At 55.6% G+C, this 16236-nt stretch overlaps 1 protein-coding gene and 1 pseudogene across 2 annotated transcripts; one reads left to right on the top strand and one right to left on the bottom strand.

The window, feature by feature from the left end:
• The first annotated feature begins 703 nt into the window (after positions 1-703).
• On the top strand, positions 704-13044 carry SGCA (sarcoglycan alpha). 2 transcript variants are annotated; one of them, XM_050765677.1, is made up of 10 exons: positions 704-776; positions 3370-3489; positions 3584-3738; positions 3948-4020; positions 4374-4572; positions 5091-5253; positions 6148-6356; positions 6645-6671; positions 12373-12565; positions 12828-13044. In XM_050765677.1, the coding sequence occupies exons 1-9, from the start codon at positions 740-742 to the stop codon at positions 12551-12553; spliced, it is 1164 nt and encodes a 387-aa protein (XP_050621634.1). In that variant the 5' UTR covers positions 704-739; the 3' UTR covers positions 12554-12565; positions 12828-13044. The 2 variants fall into 2 exon arrangements, with proteins under 2 accessions (XP_050621634.1, XP_050621636.1); XM_050765679.1 differs by lacking the exon at positions 3370-3489 and having other exon boundaries at positions 718-776.
• Positions 7542-8506, bottom strand: LOC126939899 (putative spermatid-specific linker histone H1-like protein; annotated as a pseudogene).
• Positions 13045-16236: the final 3192 nt, after the last annotated feature.

The following is a 16236-nucleotide window of genomic DNA, read 5'->3' as shown; positions in this document are numbered from 1 at the left end:
CATTTGCTGTTAAGGAAACTGCCACCAGCCGGCTACACCTACTAGTTTCCAGGCCCTGTGCCAGGCCCAAGGATACAAACATGACAAGATCCTAGTCTTCGAGGAGCTTGGAGCAGTGTTGTGCGGTGGGATTGTGCCCAGGAAAGCACGCAGGGGCTGAGGGGTCACCCAGCTTGGCCTAACAGAGGAAGGGAGGTCAGAAAGGCTTCAGAGAGGAGAGGACATCTGTGCAGAGTCTGGAAAGGTGACTGGAAGGTTGCTGCTTGAATCAAGATGGGAAGGGAACTGCAGGCAGAGGGAACAGCCTGGGTGATGGCATGGAGACTTGAGAGAGTCTGCCAAGCTAGGCAGGAGCAGAGTGAGGCTGGGCAGGGGCCTGGGGTTGGGAAGGTGGGGGCAGAGGATGGGATTCTAGACCAACTGGCCAGTTTCAGGACGGGCCAGAAAGCCACCAACTGGGGATGAGCTGGGAACTCAGGGGCCATGAGAAGCATTAGAGTTTTAAGGAAGGATGGAGGTGGCCAGCTTGGTGGTTTAGAAAACACTGTGGCCACTGGAGGGGACGATCGGAGGGACAATGAATGTGACGAGCGTGTCTATCCCAGATTCAGTGCCTGCTCCAGGCAGGGAGGGGAGGCTGATGCTGGCACCCAGCTGCCCCAAGCCACCTCCCTCCTTCCCTCCTCTCCTCCCTGCCCCCTGTCTCTGTCACTCATGGGGCGGGCCAGGCCGGGCAGCCATGGCTGTGACACTCTTCTGGACTCCTCTCCTCGTGGGCAAGTTGGGGCCTTGCTCAAGGGGGAGGCCTGGGCTGAGGGGGTAGGATTTAGGGGTGGTAAGATGGAGGTATGGAGGGCCCGCAGAACAGGGATCTGGGTTGGGTGAGGCAGGGGCCAGAAGGGCTTTGGGGTGTTAATGCCATGGCCGGCTGGGGTTCCAGGGAATGGGGCTGGGAGCTGGGCTCTGGGATGAGGGGGCTGGGAGCTCTGAGAGCTGGAGGTGTCCTAGGGCGGGGGTGAGTTTGACAGCGCAAGCCCAGAGGGTCGCGGACCCTTTAATGAGCTGGCTGGGCAGCAGCTTCTGAGCCCAGAGGCTAAATTTGGCCCTGGGAGGGAGGGTGGAGCTGGCGGCCAAGTCCTCTGCTCCTCTCCTGGGCTTAGGATTCCTTTTGCTCAGCTCCTACTGGCCTCTAGGGCAGGCCTTTTCCTTCCCTGTATTTCAGGGGAGGAAGGTGGGGTCTCCAGGCACAGAATGGCTACCCTTCCCCTTCTGTAGGCTCCGGGCCCCCTCTTCCTCTCCTCCGGGCTCTTGGGCATTTAGCATGGGATTCTTTTCCCAGTGCCTTTCACACCCTCACACACACACCCCCCACACACACCCTCACACACACCCTCACACATCCTCTCACACACCCTCACACACTCCCCCCATCTTCACACACCTTCACACACACATCCTCACACACACCCTCACACACACCTTCACACACCCTCACACACTCCCCCCACACCTTCACACACCCTCTCACACACACCCTCACACACCCTCACACACCCTCACACACGCACCTTCACTCACACACACACACACCCCCACACACCCTCACACACCACCTTCACTCACACACACCCTCACACACCCCTACACACTCTCACACACCCTCACACACCCTCACATACCCTCACACACACCCTCCCTCACACACATCCTCACACACACACACCCTCACACACCCTCACACACCCTCACACACACCCTCCCTCACACACACCCTCACACACACCCTCCCTCACACACACGCTCACACACTCACTCCACACACACCCTCAAACACCCTCACCCTCACACACCCCCTTACACCTTCACACACACCTTCACACACCCTCACACACGCCCTCACATGCACACCCACACATCACACACCCTCACACACCCTCACACACACCCACACACCCTCACACACCCCGACATGCACACCTTCACACACCCTCTCACATCCTCACACGCCCTCACACTACACCCTCACTCACACCCTCACACATCCTCACACACACCCTCACACCCTCACACACCCCCTCACATGCACACCTTCACACACCCGCACTCACACACCCTCACACCACACACCCACACACACCCTCACACCACACACCCACACACACCCCCCCACACCTTCCCACACACCTTCACACAGCCTCACACACCCTCACACACACCTTCACACACCCTCACACACACCCTCTCATACACCCTCGCACACACCTTCACACACCCACACTCACACACCCTCACACACCCTTGCACATACCCGCTTCACACACCCTTGCACACACCTTCACACACCCACACTCATGCACACCCTCACATTCTCGCACACACCTTCACACACCTTCACACACATCCGCACTCACACCCTCACACATCCTCGCACACACCCTTGCACACACCTTCACACACCCTCACACACACACCCTCCCTCACACATACCCTCACACACCATCACACACCTTCACACACTCTCTCACACACCCTCGCACACACCCTTACACACATCCACACTCACACACAGCCTCACACACACACACACACACTCATGCCCTCACACACCCTCACACACCCTCACACACGATCACACACACCTTCACACACCCTCACACACCCTCACACACACCTTCACACACCCTCACATACACACACCCTCACACTCCCTCACACACAACCTTCACACACCCTCACACACATCCTCACACACCCTCACACACACCCTCACACACCCTCACACACACACCCTCACACATACCCTCCCTCACACACACCCACACACCCTTCACACACCCTCACACACACCCACACACACCCTCACTCACACAAACCCTCACACACCCTCACACACCCTCACATACACACCCCCAAACACACCCTCTCACTCTTACCCACACACCCTCACACACACCCACACACTCTCACACAGACCCTCATACACACACACCCCCACACACCCCCTCACACATACCCACCCTCTCACACACACCCTCACACACACACACACCCTCACATACACACACACCCTCACACACACACTTCCCAAACATCAGTCCCTGCCCACTGCACCATTAATAGGGGCCTGAAACAAGGAATGGAAGGTTGTGGGAGAGGCTCTCCCACGAATCCCACAACCCAGACATTTAAAATGTCTAACCCAGCAGGGCCTGCTCCCTCACCCCCACCCCAATCCCTTCCTGGGAGGCAGCAAAGGAAGCGCTTCTCTTGGTCCCTTAGGGGCTCCAAGGACTTGGTGGGGAAGGGATCTTATCCCCTGCCCAGGACTGAGGCTGGCCTGTGTGTTTGGGACTTGTGGGGTCCCCACAGTTCTCCTGGCAGGACTGGGGGACTGCGAGGCCCAGCAGACCACGCTATACCCACTTGTGGGCCGTGTCTTTGTGCACACCTTGGACCATGAGACCTTTCTGAGCCTTCCTGAGCACGTCGGTGAGCGGCCTGACAGGCACCCAGGCGGGAGGGCTGGGGTGGACCCCGGAGGGCTCCTGCTGTGACTCTAATCCCCTCTCCTTGCTTCCACCAGCTGTCCCACCGGCTGTCCACATCACCTACCACGCCCACCTCCAGGGACACCCAGACCTGCCCCGGTGGCTCCGCTACACCCAGCGCAGCCCGCACCACCCTGGCTTCCTCTACGGCTCTGCCACTCCAGAAGATCGTGGGCGCCAGGTCATTGAGGTGCCGTCAGGGACCCTGAGAAAATCATAGGGGTGGGCCAGCGTGGCCTCCTAGGAGCAGCCCTACCAGTCGGATTGGGTGTTCCTTCACAGTCATTTACATATAATTTACATACCTCTAATTTGGTATCTGAGTCCTCTCCTGCCAGGCCCCCACTGTGCCACGTTTCTCCCCTAATCCACCTCTCAGGTGTCTATCCCATCCCCCAGGTCACAGCCTACAATCGGGACAGCTTTGATACCACTCAGCAGAGGCTGGTGCTGGAGATTGGGGACTCGGAAGGTACCTCTAGCTGTGCCCCATCCTTTCCTCACCAATGCCAGTCTTGGGGGACCTCCCCTGGAAAGGGAGGGGGCTGTGGATGGGAGAGGCTTGGAGAGGAGTGGAGCAGGGCATCCTGGAAAGTGGGGACAAGGCCTTAGAGAATGGATGCTGGGCTGGGGTTCCAGGCTCTGGAGTTCTGTTACCGGTTGCGTTGCAGAGACTACGGGGCCTTGGCTCGTTGGGGTCTGTGATGGATGGGACACTGAGGGGCCTGAAGGGGTGTGCGGGGATGTGAGGAGGAGCTTCGGGGAGACTTCGCGGGGCAGAGCTGGGTCTGGGTGCAGCCTGAGGTGTCCACCTGGCCTTCCCAGGCCCCCTGCTGCCGTACCAAGCTGAGTTCCTGGTGCGCAGCCATGATGTGGAGGAGGTGCTGCCCTCAGCCCCTGCCAGCCGCTTCCTCTCAGCCTTGGGGGGACTCTGGGAGCCGGGAGAGCTTCAGCTGCTCAACATCACTTCTGCCTTGGACCGTGGGGGCCGTGTCCCCCTTCCCATTGAGGGCCGAAAAGAAGGGTAGGTGTGCAACCCTAGAGGACTTCCTGGAAGAGGATGCTGCTGCTTGTGGCGGGCATAGAACAAGGGTCTCCCTAATTTCCAGGTGGGGCTTTACCATGCACATCTCCACCTCCCAGCGTCACACCACTCTCCACTCCCCTCTGGCTACCCCCCCATCTCCTTGTCCTTCCAGAGCCCAGACCCTAGTTACCTTGAACTCTGTACTTCCCGGTGCCTCATGAGGACATACCAGATCCATCCATTAAAAGACATTCCTTAGTGGGGAGGGTAAGGCCCCCTAGAAGAATGGGTTGCTCTGGGTACTCTCACCATGACCTCAGATCTCTGGGAGGACTGTGACTCCTGCCAGACCCCAGCTGTGCCATGTTCCTCCCTTAATCCTCCCTCCTAGCCGTCTCCCCCATCCCATCCCCAGGTCATAGCCTACAATCAGGACGGTTTCAACAATCCCTGGAGAGTGGTGCCTGGTGCCCCCTGCCCCCACTCTGCTGACAGTGACTTCTATCTGGTCCCAGGGTGTACATTAAGGTGGGTTCTGCCTCACCTTTCTCTACTTGCCTGAAGATGGTGGCATCCCCCGATAGCCACGCCCGCTGTGCCCAGGGCCAGCCTCCACTTCTGTCTTGCTACGACACCTTGGCTCCCCACTTCCGCGTTGACTGGTGCAATGTGACCCTGGTGAGGAGGGATCCTGGGTCCAGGCGTGGGTTGGGGCATGGTCCCCCATCACCGTCCCCCTTCCCTCCCATGCCTCTTCCTACCTCCGTCTCTCTGATTGCTCCAGTCCCCATTTCTTTCTCTGATGCTCTCAGTATTGCCCACAGGCTTAGTCTGATGATACACACACACACACACACACACACACACACACACACCGCCTGAAGTTCTATCTTACTCCCACAAGAGGGCGACAGAGTCCGCAATCCACATGTGGGGTCTCCAACTCCCGCGCTCCAGATCCGCCCAGGCCAACAGCTATGTCATAGTCTGGTTCCCAAACCCTTTCCCTACCAAGGGCCTCTGCGTGACAGCTCTGTCTGATTTTCTCTAAGGTTCTACCTAGCAAACCCACTTACAACAAGGATCTGAGAACTCTTCACACTATAAACCAAAGATGCTCACAACAGCTTTTTGGATACTGAGCTGAGGTTCACAGGATCCCACTGCTGGTGTACTCTGTTCCTGTGAATTGACCAACAGAGCAGGGACTCATTCAGGGTCCACAGCCAGTGACTGGTAATTGACAACATTCTTGAGCCCTTGCTATGTGCTGGGCACTGTCCCATCAACATATTTTATGCTCACCACCACTCCAGGAGACAGGTGCTACTATTATCCTTCTGACTTTAGAGGTGACGAAACAGAGGCACATAATCATCCTAGCTAAGCACTTGTCTGAGTCTCGATTCAAACCAGGAGGTCAGACCCTAGAGCTGTGCATTAACCAGTGCACTGTCCTGCCTCTGCTGGACTTTGTGTCTCCTGCCCCCTAGTCCTGGCCCCTGCCCTGTTTCTGGGGACCTCTGTGTCCAGCCAGCCACTTCCTGCATCAGCCCTGAGCTCTCTGTGCAGGTGGATAAGTCAGTCCCGGAGCCTGCAGATGAGATGCCCACCCCAGGCGATGGGATCCTGGAGCATGACCCGTTCTTCTGCCCACCCACTGAGGCCCCAGACCGTGACTTCTTGGTGGATGCTCTGGTCACCCTCCTGGTGCCCCTGCTGGTGGCCCTGCTTCTCACCTTGCTGCTGGCCTACGTCATGTGCTGCCGGCGGGAGGGAAGGTGAGTGTGGGCATGAAGGGCAGGGCAGTACCTGCTGGAGCTCACACCCATGGGACTCCTGGTGGCACCTGTGCTGTGTGGGACCCAGACGCCCTGGGAATGGGGTTCTCAGGCACAAAAGGAGTGTGGGGCCCCTTTGTAGGCAACTTAGGGCTTGAGACCTGCCTGGCCTGGCACCAGGAGGGCATTGTGGATAATTGCACACTGACCTCCACACACACTGGAGCCCTGGGGCACCTTGGGGTGAAGCCCAGAGCTGGGCTAACCCTCCCCTTCACTTTCCCACAGGCTGAAGAGAGACCTGGCTACCTCTGAGTGAGTAAAGGAAAGCAGGGGGTGGGGTGGGAGCCCACCTAGACAGTTGTTGGACCCCCACCCCCAAACTATGCCATGAACAGCAGAGACAAAATAAATCATTCTGGGGTGACCTCTGAGTCCTAGCCCCGGGCTGGCTGGATGCTGGGCCTGATCTTTCCTGACTCTGCCTTCTTATCTGCTGGTGTCCATAGAAGAGTTTCTAGTGAGCTGGGTGTGGTGGCTCATGCCTGTAATCCCAGCACTTTGGGAGGCTGAGGTGGGAGGATTGGTTGAGCCCAGAAGTTTGAGGCCAGCCTGGGCAACACAGTGAGACCCCATCTCAACAAAATTTTTTTTTAATTAGCCAGGCATGGTGGAGCATGCCTGTGGTCCCAGCTACTTGGGAGGCTGAGATAGGAGAATCGCTTGAGCCTGGGAGGTTGAGGCTGCAGTGAGCCGTAATTGTGCCACTGCACTCCAGCCTGGGCAACAGAGTGAGACTCTTTTCCCCAAAAAAGAAGAGCCTGTTGTGGCACAGGGGAATGGGAGCTACTGCCACTCTGGGGGAAAGGGCTTGAGAAGCAACTTAAGAGACTTCCAGTATCAGTATGAGTCAGACACCTGCGGTCCAGGCCGGGCCCTGCCACACAATTACTCCGTGACCCTTCTTTCTGGCTTCAGATGCTCCACCTGCAAGACCACGCAGTTGGACTAGCTGGTGTCTATGAATGCTTCCAACTCTGCCAGCCTTTCCCAAATCCTTCCTCTCTTATTTTGGCCTGGTTTCTCCTACTCATGGCCTTACCCCTCCTCTGTGCCCCCAGCCCTTTTCCTCTCCCACTCCCCTGAACCCCAGATTCCAGGAGGCAGATGTGAAATGTTAGCTTCCTTTTATTCTCACTGCACTGAGCCAATGGCGGGCTTGGCAACCCTGACTGCTTGCCCGGCCTGCCTCGTTAATTGCAGTGGCACTTGGCGATCCTTTGAACCCTCTTGACAAGTCACTTGTGCCCCTGTTTGGAGCCCAGTAGTAACCTGCGCTGTCCAAAAGGGCACTGCCCAGAGCGGCACTGCCCAGAGAGGCACTGCCCAGAGCGCCTCCTCTGCTGCTGTTGTCTCTTGACCTTGAGCTTGGACTTGGAGGCCTGCTTCTTGCCCAGGGTGAAGGAGCCAGAGGCCCCCTGCCGGTCACCTGCTGAGCATGCCCTTGTCCACCAGCCCCTTGAGCACACGCTTGAAGTGATAGGCATTTCGGGCCATGTCGTAGCCCGCGGTGGAAACAGCCTTCTTCAGGGTGGCCATGGACACATACTTGCAGGTCCCCTTGTCTGCCACAGCCCTCAGGATCACCTTGGATATGCTGGGCTTCTGGCAGGCTTTGGCACAGGTGCGTTGCCCAGTCGCTTTCTTGCTAGGGACACGCTGCCCTGCTGGCCTCCACTCAAGGCAGTATTTGAGGTCAAGGGCACTGACAGGGACAGTGGCGAAGTGCCTTTCGGCTTCTCTCCCTGGGGTAGGTGAAATATCTTGGGTGCAAGGACCTCCAGGGCAGCTGGCAGTCTCCACTGGGCTGCTCTTTGCATGATGGCTGAGGTGCGTCCTGGTTCCTGGTCCTCCCCGAGGCTTCCTCTTGGGCTCCAGCCCTCGCCTTTCCCTGGGTGGCCAGAGAGAGGATCAAGGATGGTCACCCATGGCTGGCTTCCACAGACTTGTGCTCCTGGTGCAGGGGGTGGTGAGGTTATCTCTGTGGTGACCTCAGAGGCTACCAGAATTCTGTGTGGGTCACAGTAGCCTCATTGTTTCCTCCAGGGAGGGGTGGACCAGAGATGCCAGATGGTGGAGGCATGTAACATGCCAGGTGTCCTGGGGAGGAAGGCTGCTCTTATGGGCCAAACAGTGGGCCTGCATGGTGCGTGCGCATATGCATGTGTGTGTGCACATGCCTGGGCTGATTTTATTTTGTTTTATTTTATTATTATTATTATTATTATTATTATTATTATTTTTTGAAACAGGGTTTCACTCTCTTGCCCAGGCTAGAGTGAAGTGGCGCGATCTCGGCTCACTGCAAGCTCTGCCTCCTGGGTTCACGCCATTCTCCTGCCTCAGCCTCCCGAGTAGCTGGGACTACAGGCACCTGCCACCATGCCTGGCTAATTTTTTGTATTTTTAGTAGAGACGGGGTTTCACCGTGTTAGCCAGGATGGTCTCGTCTCGATCTCCTGACCTCGTGATCCACCCACCTTGGTCTCCCTAAGTGCTGGGATTACAGGCGTGAGCCACCACACCTGGCCTATTTTTAAAACAATTTTTAGAGAGGATCTCACTCTGAGGCTGGGCGCGGTGGCTCACGCCTGTAATCCCAGCACTTTGGGAGGCCGAGGCAGGTGGATCACAAGGTCAGGAGATCAAGACCATCCTGGCTGACACGGTGAAACTCCGTCTCTACTAAAAATACAAAAAATTAGCCGGGCGTGGTGGCGGGCGCCTGTAGTCCCAGCTACTTGGGAGGCTGAGGCAGGAGAATGGCGTGAACCCGGGAGGTGGAGCTTGCAGTGAGCCGAGATCGTGCCACTGCACTCCAGTCTGGGAGACACAGCGAGACCCCATCTCAAAAAAAAAAAAAAAAAAAGAGGGTCTCACTCTGTCACCCAAGCTGGAGTGCAGTGGCATGATCGTAGCTCACTGCAACCTCGAACTCCCTGGGCTCAGCGATCCTCCCATCTCAGCTTCCTGAGTAGCTGGGACTAAAGCTACTGCACCTGGCATGGCCCTCAGTTTTAAACTCACCATTTTGACCCCACCATCTTGACCTACTGGGTTTTTGAGCCACTGGGTTGAGGAATACAAGCTTTGCAGGCATCAGGGCTATACCAACATTTATGAATTTTTTATAGGGAATATATTTTCCAGAGTGAACAGAGATGTCATTCCTTGATCTATGCTGAGTTGACTTAATTCCTCAAGCAACTTTCTATACAAAGCAGTTAAAAGGCTTTGCTTTTATTTTCTGTTTTCATTTTTGTAGAATTTTTTCCCCATGGGGATCAGTGATTTTTCATGTACATTTCACTGGGAAGATTTTATTCCCCAATTTTTTTGGACTGTGCCAAATGTAATCACTAACATCTACTACCACTGAGGATATTCTCTTGTGACCAGTATTTCCTCCACATCCAGCTTTCCCTGGGTCAACTCTGTAGCTCTGATGTTGTCAGAAAAATCTGCTGCCTCCGTCCATTTGAAATCAATAACCATTTTACCATGTGCAACATTAGCCTTGGCTGGTTTGGATTTTGTGTTGATGAATTTCTACAAAATCCAGTTTTTCACTTGTTCAATGTCTGCCACTTTTCAGATTATCCACAAGTTATGATTCTGCTGTCTGCTTTTCACCTAGATCAGATTTCAGTGATTGCACAGAGTCCTCCAGGTCCCATGACCCTCTCCTGGGGATTTCTGTGCCAGAGGCAGTGCTTTCGGGACTGTGTGTTGGTGGTGGAGTGGGAGTGGGTGAGACCCGGGCCGCGTGTGTGTGTGTGTGCCTGAGTGTGTAGGAATGCCTGCCGTTTGTCTGTCTGCCCAAGTGCTGATGTGGAAGGAACGTGGGGAAGCCACTGCGGGGTCTGGCTTCTGCTCTTGCTCTAGAAAAACATCCCCAGCACATATTTCCACCTGCGTGTTGCCAGAGTAATGAGGCCCAGATGTGGGACTGGGAGTAAGGAGGGGACCCACTGACTGAGGCCTTCCTCTGCCAGGGCCTCACCTGCCCAGCTGTCTCCATCTCAGCATCCACACACTGGTTGCTGTCTTTCCCCTCAGTCTCCCCTTGCCTGGGAATAGAAAATTGTGTTTCGGATAACTCAGCTCACCAAATTCCAGACTCAAGAGCTCATCTTGCCCCTCCCCTGGCCTTAGATGGTGACTCCACCTCTTCCTGCTGGCCAGACAGGACTTGGTCCCACGCCCCGCAGGAGGAGCGTGGCCCATTCGGTGTGAAGCTAGGTCTTTTCTGTGGTCTAAACTGTCAGGCTCTAACTGGAGTCTGTGTCCACTAATTGGGACCTGAACATGGGTGGTGATCACTTCTCCTCTCTCATCTCATCAGTAACCAAGTGGCAAGTGGGGTTGCTTCATCCCTGCCTGGGACCCCAGCTCCTCTAAGAAAACCAATTCTTGGCTGGGTGTGGTGGCTCATGCCTGTAATCCCAGCACTTTGGGAGGCAGAGGCAGGAGGGTCTCTTGAGGCCAGGAGTTCAAGACCAGCCTGGACAACATAGTAAGACACCTGTCTCTACAAAAAAAATTTTTTCTTTTTTTTTTTGAGACGGAGTCTCGCTCTGTTGCCCAGGCTGGAGTGCAGTGGCGTGATCTCGGCTCACTGCAAGCTCCGCCTCCCGGGTTCATGCCATTCTCCTGCCTCAGCCTCCCGAGTAGCTGGGACTACAGGTGCCTGCCACCACGCCCGGCTAATTTTTTTGTATTTTTAGTAGAGATGGGGTTTCACCGTGTTAGCCAGGATGGTCTTGATCTCCTGACCTCGTGATCTGCCCGTCTCGGCCTCCCAAAGTGCTGGGATTACAGGCGTGAGCCACTGCGCCTGGCCAAAAATATTTTTAAAAACTAGCCGAGCATGGTGATTTGCACTTATAGTCCCAGTTACTCAGGAGGCTGAGGCAGGAGGATCGCTTGAGCCCAGGAGGTGGAGGCTGCAGTGAGCTATGACTGTGCCACTGCACTGAAGTTGGTAACAAAGTGAGACCCCATCTCTTAAAAATAAATAAATAAATAATATAAATAAACAATATAAAGCTCAGCAAATACTGGCTTCTGGAAGAATATGGCCCCTGTGGATGTCTGTTCATGTCTCTGTATCTTGTGAGCGCTTACCACGTGGTGAGCACTGTTCTAAACACTAAGCTGCATTTTCTCTTTTAATCTTCACAGCAGTCCTAGGAGGTAGGTTTTTTTTTTTTTTTTAATAGAGATGTAGTTTCACCATGTTGGTCAGGCTGGCCTTGAACTCTTGGCCTCAGGTGATCCATCTCCTTCAGCCTCCCAAAGTGCTGGGATTACAGGCATGAGCCACTGCGCCCAGCCTGGTGGTAGGTGCTATTATCTCCATTTGGCAGTTGAGCAAACTAAGGCATGAAGTGGTTAAGCAACTTGCCCAAGACACACAGCCTTGAACCCAGGCTGCCTACACCCACAGCCCATGTCTCGACCACTGGACACTGAACAGGCACCATAGAGCTTTCTCTTTCCTTTTTTTCCTTGAGATGGAGTCTCTCTCATCCAGGCTGGAGTGCAGTGGCGTGATCTCGGCTCACTGCAACCTCCGCCTCCCAGGTTCAAGTGATTCTCCTGTCTCAGCCTCCTGAGTAGCTGGGATTACAGGTGCCCACCACCATGCCTGGCTAATTTTTTATTTTTATTTTTTGTAGCAACAGGGTTTCACCATGTTGGCCATGGTTATCTCAAACTCCTGACCTCAAGTGATCTGCCTGCCTCAGCCTCCCAAAGTGCTGGGATTACAGGCGTGAGCCACCGCGCCCAGCCCTGTAGAGCTTTCTGTTTATTTTCTGCCCCTGCACCATGTGTTTGAGTCTCTCCCCACGTAAGTGGTGGGGAGGACTGCAGGGTGACTCAGAGGCAGTGCCAGGCTGCACTTCAGGGCAGCTGACTCCCAGAGCTGACGACTCCCAACTTGTGCCTCCAGCATCCAGATGGTCCACCACTGCACCATCCACGGGAACACAGAGGAGCTGCGGCAGATGGCGGCCAACCGCGAGGTGCCCCGGCCACTCTCCACCCTGCCCATGTTCAATGTGCGCACGGGCGAGCGGCTGCCTCCCCGTGTGGACAGCGCCCAGGTGCCCCTCATTCTGGACCAGCACTGAGGGCTCGGCCAGGTGGGTCTGATGGGCGATGTCAGCCTTATTTCTGGGAACAAGATGGCCTTTATCTCAAGGCTGGGGCAAATGGTGGGGTCTGGGAGAGTTCAGGGCAACAGGCACATAGACTTGCCTGCCCCTCTGAGGCAGCTGCTGGGGGTACCCACCAGTGCCAGGGCTGTGACCCCAATGCCAAGCACTCAGGGTTGGAGGGTCAGGGTGGGGAAGGCAGGAGAACCGGCATCTGGCCCTCTCAGCCTTCCACTCTCTCTTCCCATAGTGGTTCCAGGTCCAGCCCTGACTTCATCCTCCCTTCTGTGTCCACTCGGCAAGCAGCACATCCCACCTGCTGATTCCAGCTCCTGGCCCGCCTGGAACCCAGGCTCTAAACAAGCAGGGAGAGGGAGTGGGGCGGGGTGAGAGTGTGTGGAGTAAGGACATTCAGAATAAATACCTGCTGCTCTGCTCACCTATTGCTGCTGGCAGCCTCCCCAGTCCTCACTGGCTCTGTTTCCCTTTGTGCTTTCTGGGAGGCCCCACAGGCAGCCAGTGCCTGCCAGCCTGCCCTTTGGACTCTTGGCATTTTGCCTTTTTCTCAAATTCTCCGGAAGAAAGAGGGAAGGACCTGCTACCTGCAGCCCTCCCATGAACCTGGTAGTGAGGGATGCCTGGATCATCATTCCCATTTCATAGAGGAGGAAACAGAGACCAAGGGAGAGTCAATGACTTACCCAAGGTTACAGAGCAAGCAAGTGGCAAAGCTTGGATTTGACCCTGGCATGTCTGCCTTCATCCTGCCTTCTACAGTGTTGAGGGGTTCTAGAAGCAGGAAATCCAGGCCCTTACCTGCAGATTCTGTTGGCACCTCAAGATTCCCTGGAGGGAGAGTCCCTCTGTCTGTTGTGTTTGGAGAGAAGCTAATCTAGATATGGAGAGTGGGGCCGGGCGCAGTGGCTCACACCTGTAATCCCAACACTTTGGGAGGCCAAAACAGGCAGATCACTTGAGGTCAGGAGTTCGAGACCAGTCTGGCCAACATGGTGAAACCCCATCTCTACTAAAAATACAAAAATTAGCCAGGCATGGTGGCACGTACCTGTAATCACAGCTACTTGGGAGGCTGAGGCAGGAGAATCACTTGAACCCAGGAGGTGGAGGTTGCAGATCACACCACTGTACTCCAGCCTGGGCGACAGAGCAAAACTCTGTAAAAAACAAAACAAAACAAACAAACAAACAAAAAGATATCAAAAGGAGGTTGGAATGCGGGTCCCGAATGCCCTAGGCTCAAGGACTCCCCACCTTGCTGAGCTCCTCCAGAGATGGGCAGGGGTGCAGAGGACACAGCACAGCCTGGGACCCTTGTTGGGCTGAATGGCACTAGCACAGCTTGACCCCACATGAGCTCAGAAGAGCTCAGCTGGCCATGAGGAGGCCTGAACCTGTTTTTCCCAGGTGGCTACAACCAAATTGGACCAGTTCTCCCCTGATCACTGCCACCTGGCCACATCCAGGCTCATATACTCCTGCGTGAAGACAGGCCTGAGACGGGCCTGGCTAAAAGAGGGACAGCTGGCAAGGCCCTCCCCTAGTGGCAACTCCGAGAGAACCCAGACAAGGGCTGGCATCGCCACTCCAGCCTCCTTCTCCTTTTCCTCTGCTGGGAGCCCCTGGCTCCCACATCCACACAACTAGCCCCTCACTGCAGGTTCTGTCGTTGCCCAAAGGGCACCTCCTCAGAGAGGCCTTCCCTGTCCCCACTGTGGTCCCACCGCCTGCCCTGCGAGGACTTCCTGCTCTCTGAGAGGATTTGTGCTGTCTGGGCTCACGTATTCCGAGTCCTCTTCCGCCCTAGAACATACGATTCTTTCAGCCTGCAGCAGGTGCAGTGCCTGCACACAGTGAGTGCTCAGGAAGGATGTTCTGAAGGGAGGCATGAAGGGACACCATGTATATGGGTTTGCTCAGCATTCTTTCTTTCTTTTAGAGCCAGGGTCTCACTACGTTGCCCAGGCTTGTCCCGAACTCCTGGCCTCAAGCGATCCTCTTGCCTCAGCCTCCTGAGAAGCTGGGATGACCTCCGTGAGCCACCATGCCTGTGCTCAGCGTTCTTAAGGAGGTTGCTCCCCTTCTCAGGGGACAGGGGGTGAGCAAGGCCATGGCTAAAGGTTCTTCCATTATCTCCTGTGCCTCCCTGTACCCATTAGTTAGTCAATCAACTCGTCAAACATTGGTTTCATGAGCATCTGCTGAGGCAGGCCGAGGTGCAGTGTACTGCTTAATGATTGCCTGTTGAATGACTAGCTCTTTAGGTGCCCACGCCATAACCAAATGGGTTCTTTGACTAGCGGGTGCCTCTGGCTTATCATTGGCTATTTCTTTCTTTCTCCTGAAGGAAACCAGGAGTTGCGCAGACTGGAGGCTCCAGCAGCCAGCCTGCTGTCTGGGGTAGCTCCTCCTTGATCCCTGCTCCCTTGAGGGGGAGGCTGCCCACCCCTCATCTCTGGGCTCGCCCCCTGCAGCCAGGCAGCTCTTGGGCCTCCAGTGCTCTTCCTGTGCCGGCCAGGGCTGGGAGAGTGCAAGGCCAGCTCTTCACTTCCCAGCTTTGCCTTGGGGTCTTGGCAGCGCCTTTCTCCCTGCTCAGCTCCAAAGAGCACACGGGAGCCTGGCTGCCGGCCTGAGAGGAAGTGGCCCAGACAAGTAGCTGGGAGGATGGCGTGCCTGCAGAGGACGCCAAGCCCTGCCTGGGCACACACATCCAGAGGTCCCCGGCAGCACGCTGGGAAGGCACAGACACACTTAGTTCCTCCCCACTGGGCAACAGCCCCTCCCTGGCGTGCAAGATTCCAACCAGCAGTCACGCTCCACTCCCCACAGCCAAGGACAAAGAAGGGCAGCTGCCCCCACAGCCACCTCCATCGGGAGACGGCCTGCTGCACACTCTGCTCCACCCCTGTCTCCTCCAGTCCCATGATGGTATCGCCCCTGTGGCCCAGTGGGTGGCCTCCACCTTCCTTCTAAAGACAGCACCCACACGTGGCCTGACGCTCAGACATTCCCTCACCACCTCTCTATCGGCCAGACCTGGCGACTGAAGGCGCCACCTAGGGCCGGCCTCAGCCCCCTGCTGCACACTGCCCGGGAGCAGGACTGGAATCATGATCCTGCCACACAACAGCTGGCTCAGCCAGCTGAGGGTTAGTTTACTCATAAGATGATCGTCATAACCACCTTGGGGCTGTTGTGAGAATTTGTGGGAACTGGACACTCTGGCAACTCCCAAGGATGGAGACATTATTGCATACAAGCACACACACAATCCCCCAAGGCCAGAGGTCCCTGGGGTCTCCCTGGCCCCTAAGATCCAGGCTAAATGAACTCCATTTCCAGCTGTGCCTTGTAAAAAGTTCAGTCTCTCCCTGTGAATTGGGGGTGGCAGCCTAAATTCATATGATCTTTGGCATGGATCTGCTGCCTAGAGCTGCGCCATCCAGTCCAACAGCCTCAGGCCACGTGGCTACTGAGCACTTAAGCTGTGGCTAGTCCAAACTGAGAAGTACTGTCAGTGTAATTGTGAAATGATCAGATTTGGGGATACATTAGGTTAAATAAAAGACATTGCTAAAATTAGTTTTACCTGTAGTTACTTATTTATTCTTTTGAGATGAAGTCTCACTATGTTGCCCAGG

This window comes from Macaca thibetana, chromosome 16 (genome assembly GCF_024542745.1).
Source record: "Macaca thibetana thibetana isolate TM-01 chromosome 16, ASM2454274v1, whole genome shotgun sequence".
NCBI lineage: Eukaryota > Metazoa > Chordata > Mammalia > Primates > Cercopithecidae > Macaca > Macaca thibetana.
The sequence above is the reverse complement of the archived record's forward strand: the minus strand, read 5'-3'. Positions and strand labels throughout refer to the sequence as shown.